This window comes from Chamaea fasciata, unplaced genomic scaffold, assembly GCF_029207755.1.
Source record: "Chamaea fasciata isolate MVZ Bird 193981 ecotype frontalis unplaced genomic scaffold, bChaFas1.0.hap1 SCAF_20, whole genome shotgun sequence".
Classification (NCBI taxonomy): Eukaryota; Metazoa; Chordata; class Aves; order Passeriformes; family Sylviidae; genus Chamaea; species Chamaea fasciata.
The window spans coordinates 3,432,834-3,456,632 of NW_027094105.1; the positions used below are offsets into that span (position 1 = coordinate 3,432,834).

General features: G+C 48.0%; 1 protein-coding gene across 1 annotated transcript in view; it reads left to right on the forward strand.

Moving 5' to 3' along the window:
- The window catches only part of PAPPA (pappalysin 1), a 174,535-nt gene that overhangs the window by 139,718 nt on the left and 11,018 nt on the right, over positions 1-23,799 (forward strand). The window contains exons 15-21 of the mRNA XM_066201131.1: positions 2,231-2,414; positions 5,056-5,266; positions 5,864-6,035; positions 9,398-9,545; positions 12,112-12,221; positions 18,956-19,027; positions 23,277-23,375. Coding sequence (XP_066057228.1) covers positions 2,231-2,414; positions 5,056-5,266; positions 5,864-6,035; positions 9,398-9,545; positions 12,112-12,221; positions 18,956-19,027; positions 23,277-23,375 — 996 coding nt within the window. The remainder of the gene's footprint in view (positions 1-2,230; positions 2,415-5,055; positions 5,267-5,863; positions 6,036-9,397; positions 9,546-12,111; positions 12,222-18,955; positions 19,028-23,276; positions 23,376-23,799) is intronic.

The window sequence follows — 23,799 nt, forward strand, 5'->3', positions numbered from 1 at the left end:
TTCCTTTTGTAAGGTGTGACTGTCATGCACAGATATTGCTTCTGTTTAAATTTTTGTGTTATATTCTGGTTTCTGAGTTTGCAGTGTTTCTTTGGTGTTCTGCAGAGTTGTGCAACCCTGTTGTTAGAGAAACCTCCTGGTGCACCACGCTGTATCTCAGCAGCCAGTATCAGCTGGTAGGAACGCTCATTTATTCCTAAACCAGATCACAGCAACACCAATAACTTTATTCCTGGAGCTGAATCTCTTATCATTGATACAGCTTCCCTACGTTCAGCACAGATCCAGTATCCAACATGAAACTATGCAAGACCTTTGTCTTTTCCATAACATTTGGAGAGCCCCTGACATCATTAGCTTGAGTTTATTGACATCGATAGCTTGGGTTTATGTTTTAAGTTCCAGCAGCCACGGTGCTGCTGTGTTCTTTGATGATAGCAGCTGTTAAAGGGAAATGGAGGCTTTGCTGGATGCTGGAGCAGCTCATCCTGGAGTGCTGATGGTTTGCAGAACATGGGAACAGGCTGTATTATCCCTTCTCCTGTGGCCATCACACCACAGCCCCTGGAGTCTTCAGGACATCAACTGCCTAATGGTACAGATATTCTGATAAGCAACAAAGGCAGAATTAACAGCCACCAGGGAGTGAAATGATTGAGAATGAAAGCACACAGTATCACTTCACCTGATGGCTCTGAGTATCCCAGAATGTGCTACTCTGAGTTTGTAGAAAAGACATTTTTTTCCATCAGCAGCGCTCCCTGTTTAAATAAACTCCACAGTCTAGAAAAGGGGTTTTGTGCCCACTTGGGAAGTGTCCAGTTTCTCAGCTCTGGGACTGCTTTTTCCATTCTGAATGCAACCATATATCAAAGGGAGACAGGTCTGAACTTCTGTTGAAACCATTAGGGTGTTTTTGCAAAAAGGGAATCCAGGTCCCTTTGATGTGTGCTAGAAAAATTCCCTTTCCTTTTATAAACCCAGATCAATGGCTGGCGGTGCAAATCTCCTGTGAGCATACCAGCCCTGAATAAAATATTCCCTGGAGGCAGAGGAGTGCTGCTGTATGGCTTGGTCAGATTCCTCGCCAGTATCTTCCCTTTCTCATGTTTGGGTTTCTCACATTTCTTAACCTCTGTCCCTCTCTTTATTCTGGTATGGAGAGAAGAGCTAGATTCCTCACTTTTAGCTTTTTAATAATTTTCCATTTTTAATTAGAAAGTGGATATGTTGTTTACTCAGTTCTCTTTGCCAACATCTGTTTTTCCTTCAGTCACCCAGTAAATTCATCTTAGCTTTAGATGGGTGTCTCCTTTACTTCCCCGCCTCCATTTTTCTTCTTTGCCCCTAGCACTCCAGGATTCCAGAGTGCTGTGCAGTTTGGATTATTCCTCAGATCCACAGAAGTGTAGTTTCTGTGCAGCTGTGACAGTAGAGTGACTTTAGGGAAGTCAGAGTACAGGCAGTGACTCTGTGCACAACCTCTCAAGTTCCAGGTGCCAGTTATGGGCAGGACACTCTTGGGTCTGCCCATGGCAAATTCCTGCTGGAAAAGGTGTGTCCCTCAGGCATTCACGTCCGTGGTGTCAGGACAGCAGTGCCCTGGTTCTGTGTGGAGCCTTGGGGCACTCTGCCAGGGAAGCCACAACAGCAGCTGTCAGTATCTGCACACAATGCTGATGTGACCCGAGGCACCTCCCCTGGGATCCCCATCCAAGGGTGACTGACACCTCTTGGGAGAGCCTCAGATGAGAGTCCCAAATGGCTTCATGTCAGCTTGGCTTTTACTGCAAACCCAAGAGTGAGTTTGACTACTGGGAAGCACAGGGGGATCCCTTTGGAGTGGCTGTGTCACCGCAAAGTTGACAAGGATGGGGGACGGCTGTCAGCTCCAAACAGCTCAGGCTTGTGCTCCTTTCCATGGCAGGGCAGAGCAGCAGGTTCCCTGCTTCCCTCGGGAGGCCAGATGAGAGTCTGGATTATTTGTAGAGCTGCACTTTTTATATGGAAGCACTTTAGTGTCTCACCCCGGAGGTGGCAGAAAATCCTTTCTCTGACACTGTTTCTTATGAGCCTTGGTGGGTCTGGTAGCTGCTGTCCAAATGATGATGGAAGGGACCAGACATGGCTGTGCTTAACTCATGAGCCAAAATAATGGCTATTAGGCTTGGAATGGTTTTGATCTCTCCCTTGCTGGCTGTGCTGGCTGTAGCCGTGTGTCTTTTTCCAGACGGAGTCCAGCGTCACCATGACTTGCATGGATGGGAAGTGGAACAAGCAGGTGACGTGTGAGCCCGTGGACTGTGGTGTCCCAGACCAGTACCACGTCTACCCAGCCACCTTCAACTGCAGCGAGGGGACCACCTTTGGCAAGAAATGCTCCTTCACTTGCCGACCTCCTGCTCTTCTGAAAGGTATTGGGGGGTGTCTGTGCAGTGACCTGGGGCACACAGCTAACTCAGACTGCTCCTAGGAATACATGTTCCTCTTGCTGCTGGTTTAGAATTATTCATGCTATTTTAAGTAGGAAGAATTATGGGCCTCTATGGAAGGTTTATTTGTATTAGAAGTTAAGTTCCTTTGCATCTCTCTATTACCTTGGTTTGACCTTTCCTTGATCGCGGCTGGCAGGGCAGTAATGACAGGGAATATTGCTTCCATACAACCAAAACAGGGAAAAGTCATGGGGATAAAACGGATTGAACTCTCTCATCTTCTTTCCCATGCTTTGTGTATTTCCACTGTCTGTCTCCCTTCTATGCCTCCTCCATGTATTTGGAAAGCCAAGAGAAGACTGAAAAGCCCCACGTCCCAGTGGCACAGACTCTCATCGCTGTGTTTTCTAATCCATCATCACACTTCTCCTTTTCTACACTCATTTTGCTCTGCTCTGACCTTCCTGTCCTCTTCTTGTTTGGCACTCCTTACATTTTCCTTTTTTCTTTTATTTTTTCCCCTAGAAATAACACAGCCTGCTGCCCCCTTTCCTTCCCTCCTCTATCTTCTTCCCTGCTACTTTTCTACTTACATCCCCTTCTCAGCACCATCAACTCTTCTGCTCACTGGCACATTTCCCTTTTTTGATCTCGTCCTCAGGAAGCAAGAAAAGATACTATTGTTAATTTGAAGGAACATTAGTCCCAAATTAACTTGTCCATCTTGCAGCAGTGTAAACTTAACTGCTGTTATCAACTCAGGCACAAACACTGTTTAAGCTTTTTCTGTACCTGTGGTATCTCCTTTTCTGCTGGGATTTATTGCAAGCCCCAAAAAGGAATGGGAAGTATTCTTCATTTCAGGGAAAGGCTATGTTGATTTCTTCATATATGAGCAAATTGCTTAATTCTTTTTTAATTCTGATGGTAGATAACCAAAACCAGCCAACACACAGTCAAAGTTATGACTACTCAAAGGATAGTTAAGAGAAAATTAAGACTACTTTTTAACAAAATCCTCCCTTTTCCTATTTATACACTCACAGAGCCATCTTCAACAAAAGGTGTTTTTTTCATTTTAACTGCTTTAAATTTTTTGGGGCGGGCAGTAAAAATAATTATCTTCATCATGACCAACAAGAGCTGATGACTCAGGCAGGGGTAGCTGGAGGGATGACAACCAACCCCAGGTCAGGAGCTGCAGCTCTGGTGTGTAGCATCACTTCACTTTTGTCCAGAAACACTGAGCTGTGAGGTAAAGGCACTGTTTTGGTGTAGAGCCATCACTGATGACTAATAAATGTTGCCACTAAGCTTCTGGAGAACAGCGTTGGAATGAGTCATGCCTAATTCAATCACTGACGTCATGACAGCCACTGTTGGTAATGTCACAGCTTATCGCTTTGCAGTGGCAAGTATGATATCACCACGGCTGGCCTGGGAGCTGCTGCATGAGTCAGAGCAGAGGAACATGCTGGTGCTCCAGAAAAGAGTTGCCTTCTGCACAAAATACCTCTGCAATCATCTGCAGTTGGGGAGGGGAGAGAGAAATCCTGATTTAATGCAGCTTCTCTTATCTTTGAGGGCAGGGCAGGAGGGCTCCTCCACATACCTTCCTGAGCCCTCCAGAGCCTTTTGTTTTCTTCTTCTTTGAATTCCAGCCTCATGCCCCGGCTCTCTTCCTCCCCTCGCAGAGAGATGGCATTGCTCCGGGGTTAGCAGTTTGTCAGTATTATTTTGGATAACTCCGAAGTTGGCTCACTGTTGAAAATATGCCTTGTGGGTTGAGAAGAGTTCCTGCAGCAATGCTCAGGGATTTCAATGGAATATTAGGGATTTTTGAAGGGTTAGTGGCTCATAGCTGTGCTTTGTTTCTTAGGAAAAGCTTATTCCTTTTCAACATATGGTATAAAATAACAAAGAATGTAAAATACACTGAGACTGGGCTACTTTTAGCTTAACCTTCTGAAGTCAAGTAGGTCATAGCAGAGGCAAATAGATCCATTGTACCTTTTACCTTTGAGGTGTTGGCCAAGAAAGCTTCCTGAGGAAAATGAGTCTCTAATGAGTATTATGAATCATATTTATCACAGTAGTCCCCAAGGACTGAGAGTCCCCAGCTGAGAATGGCTCCTCATTGTGTTGGAGTAGTGACTCTAATACTAACAGATGCTGCTCCAAAAGGTTCCAAATTGAAATAAAAGGGACAGATTCAGGGAAAAGATATAACACAGAAGCAGAATGAAGAATATGATGGCACCGAACCCTCTGTTAAAGCCATGGCTTTGGAGAGGAGGGGGTTGGTGTATGAAACAAGCTTCCTTTCAGAGAGGAACAGAATAAGGAAGAGAAATACAAAAGATGACAAAGCCCGTGTGGCTTCCCCTATGCTATAGCATTTCCTGAAATAAGCACTGCCTGCCTGTCACCTGAAAGCAGAGTCCTTAATGATTTAATGACATCATCTAGAACGAGCGAACGCACAGGACCTATGAATGTTCAGTGCAGTTGGATTTGTCAAACCGGCCGAGGGGCCTTTTGATTTCTTATGGGTGTAACGACGTTTCAAAAGAAAGTAGTCCTGCTGAACATTGTTAACTCTGCTCACTGCTCTTCTCAGGAAACAACAGCAACTTGACCTGCATGGAGGACGGGCTGTGGTCCTTTCCTGAGGCCCTGTGTGAGCTGATGTGTCGAGCACCCTCCATCGTCCCCAACGCAGATCTCCAGACCTCTCGCTGCCGGGAAGACAAGCACAAAGTGGGCTCCTTCTGCAAGTACAAATGCAAACCAGGTTACCACGTCCCTGGATCCTCCAGAAAATCAAGAAAGTACGTGAAACACTAAAGTTATGCCATCAGCCTGGTTCCGAAAGCCATGAGCTAAAATGATTTTGGGAAGGGGTTGTTTGTCACAGACTCCGTGTGCCATAGGGAATAGCATGGAGCAATCCCTTCATGCACACAGCTATGCAGTGTCAGTTTAGGCACCCAGCTCACTTAGGCTTCTTTGAAAATCCTGACCAATGCTAAAAAAACAGACTTTACCTTAGAAATACCCCTTTGATATGCAGCCTGGGGAGTCCCCTTTGAAACCCTGCAGAAAAGGGTTAGTGCTGTTGTATACTTCTGACTCTGCACAAACCCACTTCAAACGAACCACAGCCCACAAGCCTGGGAAGCTGAGTTCTTGGGAGATGTGTCCAAGGCCGAAAGGGGAGTTTAGGCTGGGCAGCTCAATGTTGGCTTTGCAAATAATCGTTATTTTTGCTCAGAGACCTCATGACGCAGATTCACAACGTGCTACCCAAGTGTTAAAAGCCCGAGCACACCCATCTCCTGCAACCTGCTAGCAGAGCTCAGAGGCTTTAGATGCTCCCAGCTGACTCAGCCACTCACTAAATGTTGCTTTTTTTCCTGCACAAAAAGGCGAGCCTTTAAGATCCAGTGCACACAAGACGGCACGTGGCTGCCAGGTGCCTGCGTGCCCGTCACCTGTGACCCTCCACCTTCCAAGTTCCATGGGCTCTACCAGTGCTCCAACGGCTTCCAGTTCAACAGTGAATGCCGGATCAAGTGCGAGGATGATGACAGCCAGTCGGTGAGTCTGCCTTACTCAGATCACCTCAGCCCATGCAAGTGTGGCTTTATCACACCTTCCCTAAGGACACTCATCTTGGAGAGGCTGAGGGACACTGAACTCTTCTAAATCCAGGGAAATGCAGAAGGAAAAATTGAGGGAGAGCCTGGAAATACTATTTTTATGACAGTAGTAACAGTATTAACTATTACCTGTAGAGGATTAGAAATGACTGACTGAGTTAACTAACTTAGAAGTTACTGTTTCTGGACAGTAAGTGGCAGAAAAGTCTGCCACAGTGGCTTTATGATCTGGCTAGAAAATAAGAAGCAACAAATGAAAATAAGTAGAATGTGAGTTATCTACACATATCTCATTTATTTATTCTGTTTTACCTTGCTTTTCTCTCCAGTTCTTGCCATTGTATGTCTGTGTGTCGTGTGATAATTTAACACCATAGGGATTACAACTATTCGGGTGAATTCTCTCTCAACTTCCATGTTTTTCTGGCTGTGAAGGTGTCATTTGGCATCAGAGGTCAGATCCTCATCTGGAACGAATCAGCATGTTGCCTTTGGCTTCCTGGGAGCTGTGTTCACTGATATGAGAAGTCTGGCCTCTACTATCTTATTTCAAATGCCTAGTTTTCCTCACCAGAGGTAATTATAGTTTGTGAGATAAGTAACTTCTCCCAGAAGTGCTGCTGCTGCTCCCTATGCTTGGGAAGAGGAAGTGGGGATGTGGAAGCTGCAGATACTGCAGGCACTGCTTGGAGCAGAGAGTGCTCTGACAAGGGCTGTTTAATATCATTCCAGAATCCAAGGACCTTTAAAAAGGTACCATCCCTGCCCTAGGGCCAGTTACATGAAAGACACCTCTGGTACCTGCTCCACATGTTAAAAGCCCCTGTTGCCTGTCCTCTGGCCTCCCTTCTCCATGGGGACAACAGGCAGAGCCCCAGCAGGCAGAGCCCCGGCATTTCACATCAGGACACCGGGAAAAGTTTTCCTTGTTTAAGCCTTGGAGTGAGGTTGTGAGCAGTGTGAAATGAGAAGTTGCAGGCATGGATGCAGAGGGGCTGGGAGCTCTGGGACACAGCAGCTGTGGCTTTGTGCATCCACCTCTCTCTCAAAGGGGCAGCGTGGCCTGTGCCGTGTTCCAGCACTGCCAGTGCAGGGAATCTGGGACCTCCAGGGCAATGACAGCTGGTGGAACGGGCTTGTGTTTGCTTTTAAATGAGGTGAGCACCAAGAGGAGCAAGCAGTGGAGTCAGGGTTACAGCGGTAATGAAGTGAGCTCTGGAAAGGGAGAGATACAACTCCGTTCACCGGGAGGGAGAGGAGTGACTGCTCAGCTGCAAAAGCACCTTGGGCAAAGGAGCAGATAAAATCTAGAGAAAGGGATTTACAGTGAAAAGTATTTTCAGATATCCCAGAAAATAGGCTTCAGAAGAAGAGCGAGGACTCCTGGCACAAACCAGAACCACTTGAGAGGTGTTAATTATTTAAGGATTAAACCCCACTAAGTCTCTCTCAGCTATATAAGGTGATAATACACGTTGCATCCAAGCAAGAAACCCAGCAGGGATTTTCACAAGAGATTTTGCAGGTCAGGGAATGATGGACAGTATGTTACTATAGCAATGGATATCCTGGGATCTCTGAGTATGTTGCTGAAACTGTACAAGAGTACCCTCAAGAACAGCCAGCTCCAGGAACATAAATCAGGTTTCATGGCTCATCTTTGGGGATCATGTTTGAACCCTGGCATGGAAATTGCAAGGGAAGTGCACCACACTTGCTAAAACAGCAAATTGTGCTCAATTATAATTTAGCAATTTATACCTGACTTTGTCACCATGCTGAACGCTCATTACTTTGCTGCACATACAGCATCTCTTAATCACCAGGAATGTAATGGTCATTTAAGCAGGTGCCTCCCCTGGCACCAGAGCAAGGGTCTTCCATTTCTGCATATTGTACACAAATCATATCAACAGTCAGATCTAAATTAATCAATCTCTGCCAAACTGGCCCTTAGGTGAGAATCGCCAAGCTGGATCTCACCCTGAGTCCATCTGCTCCATTATTCCTTTCATATGATTTCCTTATTACTTCTGGCAATGGCCAGATGTCTAGAGAAGGGGAAGCAGGTCCCACACCATAGTCTGCTGCTCAGACCACTTTGCATCTCACTAAGCATTGTGTTCATTAACAAAGCTGAGCAAAAAAAGGGAAGGGTTAGGATATCAAGGACGAGACTACCACTGAAGGCTGAGCCCTCTTCCATTCTGGTCCCTGTGCAGCAATGGGTGTGAGTTGTGGGGCAGACCTCCTTCAGAAAGTTCAGCAGTCCTGCAGGGATCCCAGCATGGACAGCACATTAAAGGATCCCTGACGATATCCAGCACAGTGTCCAAGAGCAGGGTGGGTAGATTTCAGGCAACGTGTCTGGCATGAAAAACGGGTGAGGAGAAGCAGAGATCCTGCATGATTCTCCCACCCAGTAAGGCCCCCACAGGAGTTTTGGAGTTTTGGAGCCCAACCACAGCAGACATCCTCCTGTTGAATATCCCACGCTGCCCCATGGCAGTCAGGCTTACAGATCCCACAGAACAACTTGTTTGCACAGAAATCCCCAGTGCTGTGAGGACAGATCTGACAAAAGATTGCCTGTGCACTCCTTTGTTTTTAAAAGGGCATGATATTTCCCCTCGGACTTTGGTATTCATTCTTCAGTATCATATGGACAATCTCTTCTATAAGAGAAATGTCATATTCTATTCCTTGCCCATTCCCACACCAGAGGATTTTTTTCATCCTTCCCACCTGCCTCTGTGCATGTCCATCTCAGCCCCTTCCCCTGCTGTCACTCAAGGCAGCCAAGCTCTAAAGAGCACGTTCTGCCCTGCTAAGCTCATGTCCTGCTCTCCCTTCCTCCTTCCAGTGGCCATTGGGAATTCTTTCTCTTTCAAGACAGATGATGTAACTGGTTAGAAAATGTGAAGAGGAAAAAGGTGGTCTGCATTTGATACCAACCCCTCTGTAACAAGAAGGAAGGAAAATGGAGTGAAGGCACCTTTATTACAACAGGAGTGGGGCTGTTGTAAGGTGTAGACCTTGCAAGGGGCTTGTAAAGACCTTGAATTGCACAGAGGAGATGTGTGTGTGTATGTATGACAGCACTGCATGTTTCCTTTTCTTTATTCTTTGGAAAAAAAAACCCTCCTTCTTGTCCCTCCAAGGGCTGGCAGGTCCAACCAAGGGCTTTTCCAGCTCCAACAGAACTTTGCTCCCAGCTCAGCTCTGCTCACTTCTCGCCTCCCAGCCTCTCATTGCTAATTTTTTGTGTCAATCCTCATTACCTCCTTCCCTCATCCCCAGGGCCGTGGGAGCAACGTGATCCACTGCAGGAAGGATGGCACCTGGAGCGGGTCCTTCCACCTGTGCAGGGAGATGCAGGGACAGTGTGCTCTGCCCACCCAGCTCAACAGCCACCTGAAGCTGCAGTGCGCCGGCGGCTACGGCATAGGTGGGTGAGCACCCCCAACACCTGTCCCCAGGTGGGAGCAGGAAGAGGATGGGAATGGCAGGGAGTGAGGAAGGAGCCTGCAGTCCTTCAAGTCACCTTCCATGGACCTGTTTGCCCGAGTGAGAACCTGCTACGGGAGGCTTCTCAGGGAGATGCTTTTAGGAAATGTGAAGCTCTGAGAGGCCAGGCATCATGTAACATGCCCTGACTGCTGGCTCCTTGCAGTGCTTCCAGTTTCATGGTGTCCCTTCTTGGGGCAGCAGCATACCAGGCTGTGCCAGAGACACATCCAGTCTGCAAAAAACAGGGGATTGTAACTGCTTTTGCTCTTATGCTTTCGTAATGCCCCACTCCTTCAGCCACATGCACAAACCTGCGCTCCAGAAGCTGAAAGGCAGGAAGGTGACAGGAAGATGCAGTACCGGGATAATTCAGGTCTCCCCAGAAACAGTATGAGACCAGCTGAGCATTCCCTTTGGTATGACAGTTGTTTAGGAGCTGTTTTAAAGGGTCTGCTTTCCTCCTTCTTTCTGGGGTGATGACCCACTGCACCCAGCTTGGCTTTGTGTCACCCAGGCACAGGGAGGGATGGACACTCTGAGCTGTACACACTGATATTGTATTTTCAGCCCCCATTTTGGGGGTCTCCCTGCTGTAAGGGCTGCAACAGGAGCTGCACTGCCTGCAGCCCACACAGGTTTGTGAGGCCCCTTCCTGCAGCCCCCCTCCCACCCCCTGCCATCCCCCTCCTGCCTCCGCCTGTCCCTTTGAACTTGGAGAAATTTCCTCCTTGCGCGGCTCCCTCATTATATCGCAGCCGTGCGGAGGACTACGAGCCTCCTTGTGTTCCCTCCCCGGGGAGGAGAACACGACCTGGATGAGATCACCGCCCTGTAATGATGCCAATTACAGATCATATATCAAAACAATTCCGACCCGCTCCTCTCCACCAGCGTGGCGGAGCGCGGGAGAGCGAGCGGCGAGGAGGCTGCGGCGACTCTTAATGTGGAGAGGCGTTTTACCCTTGAGATGAGGTTACCTCCAGGGCCAGACAGGTTTTTGCAAGGAGAGAAACCCCAGTTCCTGGTTTGGAGGGGAGCATCTCAGTGCTGGGCGCCTGCCAGCTCTCGCTCCTGTCGCAGCGACTGTCGGCAGGTGCCAGTTCCAGGGGCTGGTGGGCCTGACCCCAGGATGGGACCACACAGCATTGTGGAGTGAGGGATGCATGGGGCAGAACCCCCACAAGAGTGTGGCCTCTCTCTGGAGAGGGATTTAGAGCTCAGAGGGGGCACAGTGGCTGCTGGTTCTCATCCTCAGCAGATGGAGACATACCACACATTTTTTGTAGGCTCACCCAGCACCAACCTTTGGGAGCAGATGTTGGGGTTTTCCTCTCTTCTTGCATTTTTGAAAGCCTGATCAATGTGGTTTTGAAAAAAGCGTCCACCACGCTCATGGAGAGGAGCCAGTCATTCACTGTGGGGGTGGTGTCAATATGCCTCATCCAGTAGGGCCTTGGAGCCACTTCCAGGTGTCCTGGGAAGGCAAAACAAACCCCAAGCACGCCCCATCCTTCCAGCCTAGACCTGGCTGCTCCCACTGACTCCTCCAAGTGGAAGATGTGAGAAGGCAGAGGCAGGTGGGAAAAATAATAGCAACCAGTCATGGTCACTATGAATCCCACACACCTTCAGTAATTCCTCAGACACCTAATCTGCCCTTCCAGGCTGAGGCGTGTGTTGAGCCAAAGGTCCAGCTCTCCAAACCAGTGCAGAGATTAATTCCTCCCCCAGCGCTGATTGGAGTGCAGAAATCCTAATGACATGTTTGCAGCAGCTGTGCCATTCAGGAGTGATTTTCCAGGGGGGAAATGGTAATGGTCCAACACACGAGGGCTTATGGTTGTGTCACCACAGGGCTCTGGGATATTGCTGCAGAGTATCGCAGCGTGTTTTAATAAAGAAAGGACAGGATTCCCACTGGGCATGACAGTTAATCAGAGAAAAAGCAGGTTTATGTGTGAACAAAGCCATCATTAACTTTCTGTGTACTTCTTATTGACTGTGGGACTTCGGTGATAGCTGGTCTCCAATATCATTAGGCTTGGTCACCCTTTGGAAGATTATTATTGGATGTTTGTAAATCTGATGGATCAAACAATAAGTTTCTGCCATGTCATAGGTGAGACGAGTTCGACAGCCTCTCCCTAATCAGCCCCACTGCTTGAAAGAGCAGTTGAAATGGAAAAAACCTTCACATTGTCTTGATGGTCTGAAAGTGCAAAACCTGACCCCCTTCTTGGAGTTAATAGCCAGAGAAATACTTAGATTTGCAGCTTGTTCCAAAAGGCCCTGGAATACCTGCCACCCCCACGCTCTCCTGCTTAGTGCAGGGCTGTACTCAGCACTTCACATGTGGCTCGGAGATATGTGATAGTTATGGTTGACTGCTAATTGCAATTTTGGAAAAACGAGCTGTGATCCTGTCCTTCAGCTGGAAGGATGCTGGAAGGGTCAGGAGCTGCCTGCTTTATCCTTTAGCTTTATCCCCTTTGTGTTTTGAGCAGGCACGGAGTGTACCACCTCCTGTCTGGATCACAGTCACGAGCCCATCCTCCTGCGCGTGAACGAGACCGTGCAAGACATCCAGCACTGGATGAACCCTCAGAGAGTGAAGGTCAGTGCCTGGCGACTGCACGACCCATGTCCCTTGTTGCATGTCTATGAGCAGTGAGTGATCAGTGTTAGCTGGGGTTCATTCGATGGGGAAAATGGGGAATTTGGACCTTTAGGAAAGGATTCCTGATTTTTCTTGTGTCTGTTCCAGTAACGTGGTGGCTTTCTCTCCAAGTGGCTTTCTCTCTGTGTTTTCCAAGTGAAAGTCAGTTCAAGGTAAAGGCCTCACATCAGTGGGGTTTGATCTGGAAATAGGATCCATGCCACAGGAAGATGTGACGGACAGCCAGAGAAAGGGCACTGGCCAGGCTTTATTTTCTTCCTCCTGTTCTGTATTTTGCATTCTTTGGGTGGCAGGGTTGGATTTTTCTGTGCCGCTTCTGGATGACAAAAGAAGCTGATACAGAGGGTTTTTCGTTTCCCGACCCCGCGGAGCTGGCTGAGCGCTCCCCCCGCCGCTCCGCCCGCATGTGAGAGCTGCCTGCTCAGCACAGCCCCTTCCAGAGGTCACAACTGCTCCCTCCTGCCTGCCGCAAACGCACAGCCAGCATTAACTGCTCACAGCTCCCCGTCCTGAGCGTCCTCCAGCACACACCAGCGCCAGCGTGCCCTAATGGGGACGTGCACACCCACATGCAGTGCCTTGCACACACACGCACACTCAGCCCCGCTGGCAGCAAACAGCTGCTGGGTGTCATGCCCACACTTGGGTGCCAGTGGGAGACACGCTCACCTAACTCTTCCTGGAAACACTCACGTTCCTACAAACAAACCAGGTGTTTGTGGCTTTATGGTATTTCTGCAGGTGTGGAAGTCTAGCTTGACACGCTTGAGCATGTGGTGGAAGACGGTGGCACATCAGGTGTCACCAGGGTGCAAGTCACTGGTGGTGCTTGAGCAAACACCTCTGGATTTTACATACTTGGTCCTGGCTTTGCAGAAGTCTGTTTTACACACCTGAACTCGATTAAGAAGGAGAACAAGCAGCCAACACAGCCTCAGCATGTCCTGAGCAGCTTTGACAGTCTATTTGCTTCTCTACATGCCTAAATGTGCGCCCAGGGCTTGGGATTTTTGAAATCTGGCCTTGGCTGTGGGTAGCAAGTGGCTCCAGAACTCTCCACCACTTTGAACTTCACAGTTTCACACAGAGCAAGAGAATAAATCTGGGAAAGGAGGGGGAAAGCGAAGTCCAGAGAATATGACAGGCTCATAATGTCCTTCCCAGTTTCCCATTCGCTCCAGACGCTGAGGTTCTGTGACTGCCTTAAGCTGAGGCTTTGCCAAGTTTCTGGCATGAAACATAAAGAAAACCCCTATCTCTGTATGAGGGGCAATTTCTCACTGGCCCTTTCCTGAGTGCCAGACTTTAAAGTGGTTTGTAATTCATGGGGAAATAAAGTGACAGCTTCCCTCCCGTTCTCTCTGCACTCCTTCACTTATTGATGCGGGTACATGGAGGGAGCTGTAACGAGTTTTATACCTGCAGGTCTCTGGAGGGCTCATTAGGCAGCAGGGAAAACATAGAGTAGTAAAGGGGGAGACAAGGGGAGTGAGGGATGGAGGAGAAATCATGGTTTCCAAGAGCACAGTGGTAAATAAGCCCTTTTTTTTCCCCTGATGGTGAAGATCCTGCAAGAGCTTTAGGTCCTGAGCAGATACAAGTTCCACCTCACAAATGCTTTGTAACTAGAGGGTGAGATCTGGGCTGGAAAACTTGTGTTGGGAGGGAAGACGTGCCAGAAGGCATTAAAAAAAAAATCCTTAATTAAAAAATTGGTAACTGTGAAACATCCATCTTATCCAGCTCTGAAGATAAGGGGATGTCACCCACGGGGAGCCACTGGGAGAAACGCTGCTTCTGGTGGGAGTGGGGACACCCTGGAGAGATGGGGCTGGGATGCCTTGGGGGAAGGTCCCCATGGCAATGTGTTATATATCATTAATAACCCGTGTCTCTGTTTATGGCCAGTGACAGCTTTGCTGTTGTGCCATATGAGCACAGGGAGCAGCTGGTTGCATTTACACGGCGAGTCTTTGTGCATCTCAGAGTACTTGAATGACGCAAAGGAAACACTTTTTGTTGCTTTAGTTGCAGGCACAAGTAGAGTACAAATTAGGGCAGGATGGGAAGAAGATAAAGGCAGGACTGATCTGTGGTGCTTACCTTCGAGGGGATGGGGACAGAGAAAACACAGGGAGAGCTGACAAGAAAAAATAAATAATTTGTCTGTAGCAGCTCAGGCAACATCTGTTATGGAAGCAAAATGGAAAGCAGGAACTATCCCTTCTCTGAGGGTTGTTTAGAGCAGCGCTGTGCAAATCACTTGACTTTTCGGTTCACTCAAAGTTCTCTTAAATTGAAAAAAAAAATCCCTAATCAAAGGGACTCTTTTGTTATTCTGATTTTTGGTGAACCAAAAAATTGGAAGAAAAAACATGTTGGTTTGAACATAATGTAGCATTTCATTTCCAAGGAGATTTTGTAAACTTTTTGTTTAGTGAAAATGAAAAAAAAAAACAAAAACACAACAAAAACTCAGAAATTAAATGTCCTCACAAACAATAAACAACAACAGATATTTCATTTCACAAAATGTCTAAATATTTCTATGTTTTTCAGAATTGGTTTAGGTTGAGTTGCTTTGTTGGGTCTGAAACAGTTTGCTGAAATCAGTATAAGCTCGCAGCGTCTTCCAAATCAGTATTTTCAGCAAGAAAAAAAATCACCTGAAATCTTCTGTGCCTCTCTTCTGCTGTGGGATGTGCTCAGAGCAGCCAGTGCTGTCCCCACGATTTTCCCTTCACTGTGTGTGGCACACGAGCTGCTGAAGACACCGATGGATAGAGCTGCCAAGACTGACTGTGCAGGCAGTGGGGAGAAAAAGGGGAAATATCTCCGAGAGACAGCTTGACAGCTCTTTCCCATTGACTGCAGAGAAACAGAGCAGACACCTCATTTCTTAGGTTGTCTGAACTTGGGTTCTTGCCTTAGTGCTGACTAGGGAAGGGACAGGCTAAGGAGTGTGCAGGCATATGCGTGCCTGGGAGAGTCTTCAAAGGGTCTGCATGTCCCAGCTCTGCTGGGCTGAGCGTGGCCGTGGCCCCTCTTCCAATGCAGACTGCAAACCCTGGAATTAAAAATGTCCAGAACTCGTTCATGGGAATGCTTCTTAAATATTCCCCTAATCATTTGAGTTTTGCACTTTTCCTCCTTTCTCCACTTCTCTGTTGTTTTGTTTTGTTTTGTTTTGTGTGGTGTTTTTTATGCTGTTGTTGTGTTTTTGTTGTTTGGGGTTTTTTGGGGGATTTGGGGGAGATTTTTTTTTGGTGGGTTTTTTTGTTTGTTGGTTTGGTTTTTCTTTTTCTTTTTTTTTGGAGAGGTTTTTGGGGTTTTGTTTGTTTGTTTGTTTTGTTTGTTTGTTTTTGGGGGTTGTTGTTTTTGTTTTGTTTGGGGGTTTTGTGGTTGTTTGTTTGTTTGTTTGTTTGTATTTTTTTGTTTGTTTTTTTTTTTGAGAGAGATTTTCGGGCTCATTTTTGCAGCAGGGAAACTGAGTCACGGAACAGCGATGTGACCTACTGTGGTGAAGCCAGGTCCACTCCTGGGAAGGCAGGAGATCCCATTCCATCTGTAGCTACAGGAGGAGGCAGCCCCCAGGTCCCCTATCCTGGCAGCAGTGGCTGATCCCATCACACATAAAGCCCGCTGTTAATTGTCCTGTTCCTTTAGTGCCTGAGGAACAAGTCAGCTGAGAGCAGGAGATGCCAGTCCCTGGGCTCCAGCCCGGGGGGACACTTGACCCATCTAAGGTGGAGGAAAGCTCTCCACCGGCCTCTGGGGGAAACCCGATCCCCTCTGCAGCCCGCGAAGGGCTGACATCATTGCGTTAGTTCCACCACGGGAGGGAATAGCCGGCACCGGAGGCGCTGGGTCTTCCTCCACGGGGAGAAAATGACAGCTTGATTTGCTTCCTTGGCTCTTTGTTGCCTGCGGTGGGAGCGCGGCCCGGCTCCCTCTCCCTGCGCAGCAGATGGGGTCCCGGCCACCCGCCGCAGATGTGGTAGGGTGGCGTTCCTGGGCCGGGGACAGCACCGGAGTGAACCCACTCGGCTGCACAGCTGTGCTGCAGGAGCCACGCAGGAGGGCAGCAGATGTCACCACGGGGCCCTGGAGCACGGGGCAGCGCGGGGAAGGGACGGGGCTCCCAGGGACACTGGCCAGATGGGCTTTATTCCCCAGGCACCAGCTGGCGTGTGGAAGGTGTGGGGCTTCCATACAGCTCTTTCCGCACCCTGGGTTGGCATTCTGCGCCTACCTGTCTGTGCACACCGATTCCATCAGATTGTGCTCACCTTTACTCATCCTCACTTGCTCTCTATACATTTGTTTATCTCAGGTGCCCCATGCAGCACCCCGTGGCACCTGCATGCCTGTTTGCACTGCAGGAGGCAGAAACGATGCCCAGCAATCCAAATAATTCCCAATTTCTTGGTTTTCTAGCCCAGTCTCTCTCTCCACTCACATCCTCCCTCCCAGCACACTGCACACAGCACAGCAGCAGCCTGAGGGTACAAACAGGCTGGGTGGTAGGAACTGAGGCCTTGGAAAAGCAGAAAGAGGAGTCAGGACCATGGCCTAGGGTCTTTCCCTCTGCTTCCAGCTCCAGGGATGTCAGCAGGGTTGAATTCAGCTCTAGTGGTGTCCGCTAGCAAAGGATGATCCAAGGGGAGGACAAAGTATCTGGCATGAAGCTGTTGGCGGGTGCAACTCCAGAGGAGTGGGAATGTCCCACTGACCCAGTGATTAACCTGGCACCTGGCTTTCCTGTGCTGTGGGAGAAACCTGGGGCTGCATTCCCATTCCCTGGAGGGTGCCAGCCCAAGGATGTGTTTGGGATTGAGGGTGACCTTGAGTGAGCACTGTCTCAGCAGAGACTTCACCTCCCATCCGTTCCTTTAAGGGATGTGCTGGTGTTTTAATACTTGAAGGGTCAGGAAAGCAGTCAGTGCATCCTCTTCGAGGGACTGCTCCCATTGGAAAGCTCCTTTCTGAAGAGCCTCGTTCAGGGCTATTTGGTTTCTTTTGTTCACTCTGCAGGCTCACACACTCACACAGAGTGTGAGGTTTTGTAAATATTGATGCTTCTTACCAGGGGAATGTGAGGTGCTCTTTGGAAGTGCACTTCTTCCACTTATTGTCTGCTGGCCTTGGATACAGGAGACAAACTCCTGAGTTTTTCCACTTTGTTCTAATTCTTGGGTTCAAATGCTCTTGAACTGCTTCCTCTACTCCCCCCGCTCCCGCTCTGTTGACTGGCCTTGTTTATTTTCAAACCTAGAAAAGTTTCCTTTCTTTCCCCTGTGAAGTGCAATAAACAGAAGGGGGTGGAGGGGGGTGGGAAGAAAAACCCTCGCCATTTGTGGCAGGCGACAGCCTGGAAGCCTCCAGCTGTCTGTCAAGAGCGCGCCGGGGGAACGCGTGACACGGCGGGGCCCCCGCACCTTGCAGCCTCCCTGCCTCCCTCCCAGGGGATAAACAACATCCTCCCCTCCCCAGCCACTGCTCACACAGACAGGCCCTGTTGCGAGGCAGGTGGAGCAAGCTGGGCTTGACTAATAGTGGAAAATCCAAGAGCATCGGAAAGATAAACAGCCCGAGTCAGATAGTATAAAAGTGCTTTTCTCTAGCATGCTCCAGGTAAGCCTCAGATGACAGAAACTGTAAAAACAAGCTGAGGTTCCCCTGCAGATGGATTAAATTAGACCTCAGATGAGCAGGGGAAGGGATGGCTTGTGTGTTGGGTCTTCCCAAATGTTAATCCCTTCCTTCCCCAGGCCTCCATCCAACCCCAACCCCACACTTCAGGTGAGTGCCTGTGTGTTCATTTTGCTCAACTGGACACTGTAGTGCTTCATCCAGGGGCAATAACCCCAAAGGAACATTGTGCCCTGTGTCCTGCTGGACGGATGGGAGTCCCATCTCCATGATGCCCACTCACCAGCCAAAGTTTTCCTCCACTCTTTAAATCGAGGTGTCCATGTCTGTGGCTGCCCTGGCTGGGTCATTGTCTAGGAGGCTGGTCATCATTTTTGCCAAAAACTGAGGGTACTACTTTTTTCTATAGACAGAGTCGGTAGAGAAATTATTATAAAGCTCATAAAATGTAGCAGAAGATGCTGTCCTTTCTAGGGGTTATTCTGAAGGTGTGTGGTGGGAGGTGCTTTTATTTAAGATGGTGCTAAAATGTATCTGAAAATCCACCTTTAGCTGCTTCCGTCTTCAAGAAGCAAAGGTATGATGGGCAGTGAAAGAAAGCAATGCTTGGCAGCACCAAAGAAATCCTTAAATTAATTCCTAGAATGACTCCCCCCTACCCAAGAGCAGAAGTGGACCCGTGCTTTTGCCTTTCCCTTCCACGTTCCCCCAACATGAGTGAAATATTGGACATGACATTTTAGGAGAACCTCAAATATTATTTTAATCTCAAATGCTCTGTTATTGCAAGTGTCAAGTCCAACACTTCTTGTAAATACCTGGAGGACAGCCAGGTCCTGAGAACACAAGAGGTGTTAGGAGCTGAACTTCATTGGTTAAGTACTGGAAAGCCATAGGAGCCAGCACACTGACTTTCTGTACACTGATTTCTTTGTTTTAACCTGTTGCTTTTTTTTTTTTTTTCTTTTTTTTTTTTTTTTTCTTTTTTTTTTTTTTTTCTCCTTATTTCTTCCCTCCAGAGTGTTGTCTGCACGGCAGGACTCAAGTGGTACCCTCACCCTTCCCTGATTCATTGTGTTAAAGGCTGTGAGGTGAGTTTGGCTTTAACTCAGGTGGTCCATGGTGACTCTCCTAAATCTTACAGAAACAGTCACTGCAGGCACGTGGGCTGTAAATTCTGGTTTTCAAGTGGGGCAAGCAGGATTTTTGCCCTGACCACCCTATCACACAGACTGATCGCCTGCATTGGTTCTGACACTCGGTAGGGAAATTGGTGGTTTTCCCAGAGATGATGGTTGGTGACTCTCACAGGAGTTAAATGATCAAGCAGCTAAAAAACATTGGTTGACCAAAGGAATTTCCCAGAATCTGGGAGTTTCTGGGAAGTTGCAAAAGCCTTCTCTTGTTTTTCCTTGATCTTGACTTATTTGAGGGACAATTCTTTCCAAGGCCAGCTAAGCTTTGGGCATTGGTGTGGGCAGAGAAAGTTTAGGAAAGCCAGAGATGATACCACTGGGTGGACAGCACAGCTGGGCAGTGAGCAAATCACACCTCCCTCCACTGGCCACCTCTGTCTAAAACAGAAAAGAATAATCAGAAACACGCAGTTACATTTCAGCCATGATACACTTTTAGAGTCTTGCAAGTTACTTGAAAAAAAAGTAATTATTTTGAAGGATGTTGTTTCTGCCAGCAGCAATTTTTGAAATTCTGAGAAGCCTGAAGATGCTTCTGGTGGTTAAACAGGGCTGAAGCACCTCTGTCTGGGTCATGGCGCTGGTGTGGTTTCCATCATGCCAGCCCTTGAGTATCTCACCCACATCCAGAAGTCAATCCTTGTGGTTCCTCTGGAAGGTTGGGAAGTGCCATGCCCATTTTAGAAATGAGCTGGCTCCCAGGCAGAGGCACAGATGGTGGTGAGCAGTCCAGAGCTGTCTCTTCCCTTCACATCTCCTGACTTTCTGCCACACTGACCGGGCTCTCAGCACCCAGCAACCCAAGCACACTGAAATTATTTGCCCAAACTCTCAGAACACGGGACTGAATTCCTGAATAGGACACAAAGCTCCAGACCACACTGCTGTGGGATGTGATTTGTCTTGAAGTGAAAGACAGGTTTCCTTCGCATACAAATGTTGGGCCCAAGAGGGTAATAACTCTCCAACAATGTAATAGTTTCTGTCTAGCTGTTCCCTAAATGAAAAGCATTCTGCTGTCAGTGCTCTGAATGTCATAAGCTGTCTCACGCATCGCATTCATGCAGGCTGGCTGGGTGCCCCCATTCTCCAAAGAGAGCTGAAATAACATCCAGCCACCATTAAAAATTGCCACGCAGGTGCTGATGCACCACTGGGTATCCATCCTTCTGCTGTTTAAGGATAGTTGTTACTGAGACAAACTTTGCAGTGATGTAATAATTTACCAGCAGCCATTATTACTGACATGCTTCTTCTCAGCATTTTCTTCCCTTCCATCACTGCTAATTGCCAGAGCCCTCTGCATCAACAGGAACTTTCTTCTTTTCAACATTCATTCAGCAGTGTCACTGCATCGTAATCCATCATCTGGGAAGGCTTCGCCCAGACAATTGATAATGGCCTCGAGCAGCATTTGTAGAGCGTGATGCTTCCAGGATCCACGGATGGGCCAGAGCTTGGCATTAAGGTTTCAGAAGAAATGCCATCTTCACCAAGCTTTTTTTTTTCCTCCCCCATGTCTGTGGAAACAGAGACTAATAAGCCAGTAGGTCAATAATGCTGGGCCATTAAGCTGATACAGCCCCTAATGTATGGACATCCTGAGCATTAGGGAGGCTTCCCCGAACAGGAGGCTCTAAGTGGGGCATTATTTGGCTCTTGGTCATCGCAGTGGGAGCCCCGGCAGTTGCTGCATTGTGATTTTTTGTCGCTCCCTAGTGGCAGGAACAGAGGCTTATGAGTCAGCCCCGTTCTTGTCTGCACCTAACTTGGGTGTTTCCGTAGCAAATGAGTCCCTCTGGATTACCTGTACTGTCCTCCAAAAATATCAGAGCACTAAGACATACATGAAGAGCAACAGAGACCTCACCCTCCACAGCCAGGCCTCCAGGGTCTCCCAAGTAAGGATTTTGGTCCCAAATCAGAATAGATGCTTTTTGTCCCATTCTTTTTCTCCAAAGGACTGGCTTGTCTACTCTGTGCCAGAGCAAATTCTTCCACGAGTTTCTTTATGGATTTTCCAGCATTCATAGGTGTAGGATACAGGCATAGGGATGGAAATTTAAAGTCAAGATTTCCCATCAAGCAGGCACAGCCAGGCAACACAAGAGAAACATGGAGAAGCCTGCAGAATTTCCTGTGAGGTTGAGCAAAGTTCACAGTTTTAAATATGACCAGGTTGGCCTCAAAATATCTCTCCATCTATTTATAAATCATTGCCTTCCAACTCTTAGAATATTAATTAAATTGGAAGGAGGCTTGCAAGTCAAAGTCTTTGCCTGTATAAATAAAGCAATATCTGTGGAAATCAGTGGAGTTAAGACAGTCTAGAGGGACAGGAGCCCCACACTGTAACTCTGATTTCCTTGTCAACGTTTGCAGTATCTCCGTATAATTAAAGTGACACTCAACGAGCCTGTCCCCTCCTGCTAGTCCTGCTGTGGTCTGATATTGCCATCATTGCATGGGTTTCCTCTACCTGATAGAAATATTTAAATTTGCAGCCCATCAGCAGTAAAAGTGTGCATTTGCCCCACTCCATTGAGTTCATTTCAGTTCTGATGAGTGCGGTCATGGCGAGCTCCAGGGAGAGCACAGCGAGCTCTCATGGCTGCTTCTTCAGGTATCCATCATCTGGGACACTCTGGGTCTGCAATTGCTGCAAAATCCTCCCAGGAAACCTCCCCAAGCCATCCTGCCTGCTCTGCAATGATGTCTTCTTGCAGGAGAGTCCCTGGTGTGTTTTTCTCAGTGCAGAATAAGTGAATTTTCCAATGAGTGGATAAAATGGGAATGGCCTCATGAGCCTGCGTGTGTGAGAGTTACAGAGATACGACTGTGCTCTCTGCTGATCATCCATTGTTCTGAGCTTTCATTGCTACCTGGGATTTCATACCTGGCATGGGCCTTTTTTACCATCAAGTACAGCTTAGACTTCCAAGGAAGACTTCTGTACTTGCAGACCAAGAGGGCTCCAGTGTGTAATGAAAGATTCCAGGCCTTTCCTCCAGAACCATGGTTATTATTCAGGCCCTGTGCAGCACATGGCCTAGTGATCACATTGCCCAGCATAATGACCACGTTTTCTTTTTCAAGGTGATGTATGAGTTTTACTTAACAGCTCTCCACAATGTCCCTCTGAATAATTGCCATTATCCCAGCTCTGAGCTGTGCAGTGGAGGGAGATCACGAGCCTTGGCCAAGGTCCCACACAGTCACTGCTGTTCAGAGAACAGGAGAACATGGTCCCTGTGCTGAGCTCAGACCTCTTCCATTCCTCTTGGTGATTTGTTTTGTGCCCCTGTTGCTGACACGTGTTGTGTAGTCAGGAGAACTGCGGTGAAAAGCTCAGCTATTAAAAGCAAGCCCATTTTGCTGCTATACATAACCTTCTTCTTACCCCACACAGTTTAGGAAGGTTAGCTTAAAATTATCAGAGGTGCCACAATTTTAGATGCCTGGATGCTGTCTCTGGGCCTAGTCAAATTAATATTCCTGAAGCATCCTCTTATGTGGGATGTGAAGAGCCAACAAGGGCTCATTTCCCATCCATCTACTGTCCTTTTTTTTTCCTGTCTGTTTTGAAGGGAAAGGGGAATAATTATCTCTTGCTTTTCAGGGCAGCTGGTATGTTACAAACTGTATGACTCCTTCAAATCTTTGTGTTTTGCTTATGAAATATCGTTTCAGGATTATAGAATCATAGAATGGTTTGTGTTGGAAGGGGCCTTAATGTCATCCACTTCCAATCCCCTGCCATGGGCAGGAACACCTCCCACTGTCCCAGGCTGCTCCAAGCCCTGTTCAGCCTGGCCTTGGACACTGCCAGGGATCCAGGGGCAGCCGCAGCTTCTCTGTGCCACGGTCTCACTGTCCTCATAGGGAAGCATTTCTTCTGGACATCTAACCTAAATTTCCCTTCTTTCAACTTGAAGCCATTTCCCCTTGTCCTGTCACTACAGTTCCTGATGAGCAGTCCCTCTCCAGCTTCCCTGTGGCCCCTCCAGACAGTGGAAGGTGCTGTGAGGGCTCCACACAACCTTCTCTTCTCCAGCCACAACTTTCTCACCCTGTCTCCACAAGGACAGGGCTCATTTTATCCATGCCCACACTCTCAGCCTTTTCCTGCTTTTTCCTTTTTCAGCCTTTCATGGGGGACAACTACTGTGACTCCATCAACAACAGAGCCTTCTGCAACTACGATGGTGGGGACTGCTGCGCCTCAACAGTCAAGACCAAAAAGGTAGGGATGCCCCTTCCTCTTTTCATGGGAATTCCTTGTTGAATGCTGCTTTGTGCCTGGAAAGAAATTATTTTTGCTCAAGAAAGGTCTCAGAAGGACCTTCAGCCCAGGCATCCTCTCACCATAGGCACTGAGTTCTTGCTGGTTCATTTATCATCCATTCTCAAGGCTCCAAAGGGATACTAAAGGTTAGAAGTTGTTAGGAAACTAGGAAAGAGTAAAAGGAAGGCATCATTGTGGATGTGTTCTTTGATCCATTTGTACCCACATGTGCTTGGCTTGCTGCTGACTGTCCCATCCCAGAGGGGGACAGAGAAGAATGTGAAGCAGGGCAGCAGGGCTGGGTGGAGATGTCAAATATTTTCTGCACAGAGACCACACAGACCAGAGCCTTGGAAAAAAGAGACAAGCTAGTGACACAGAT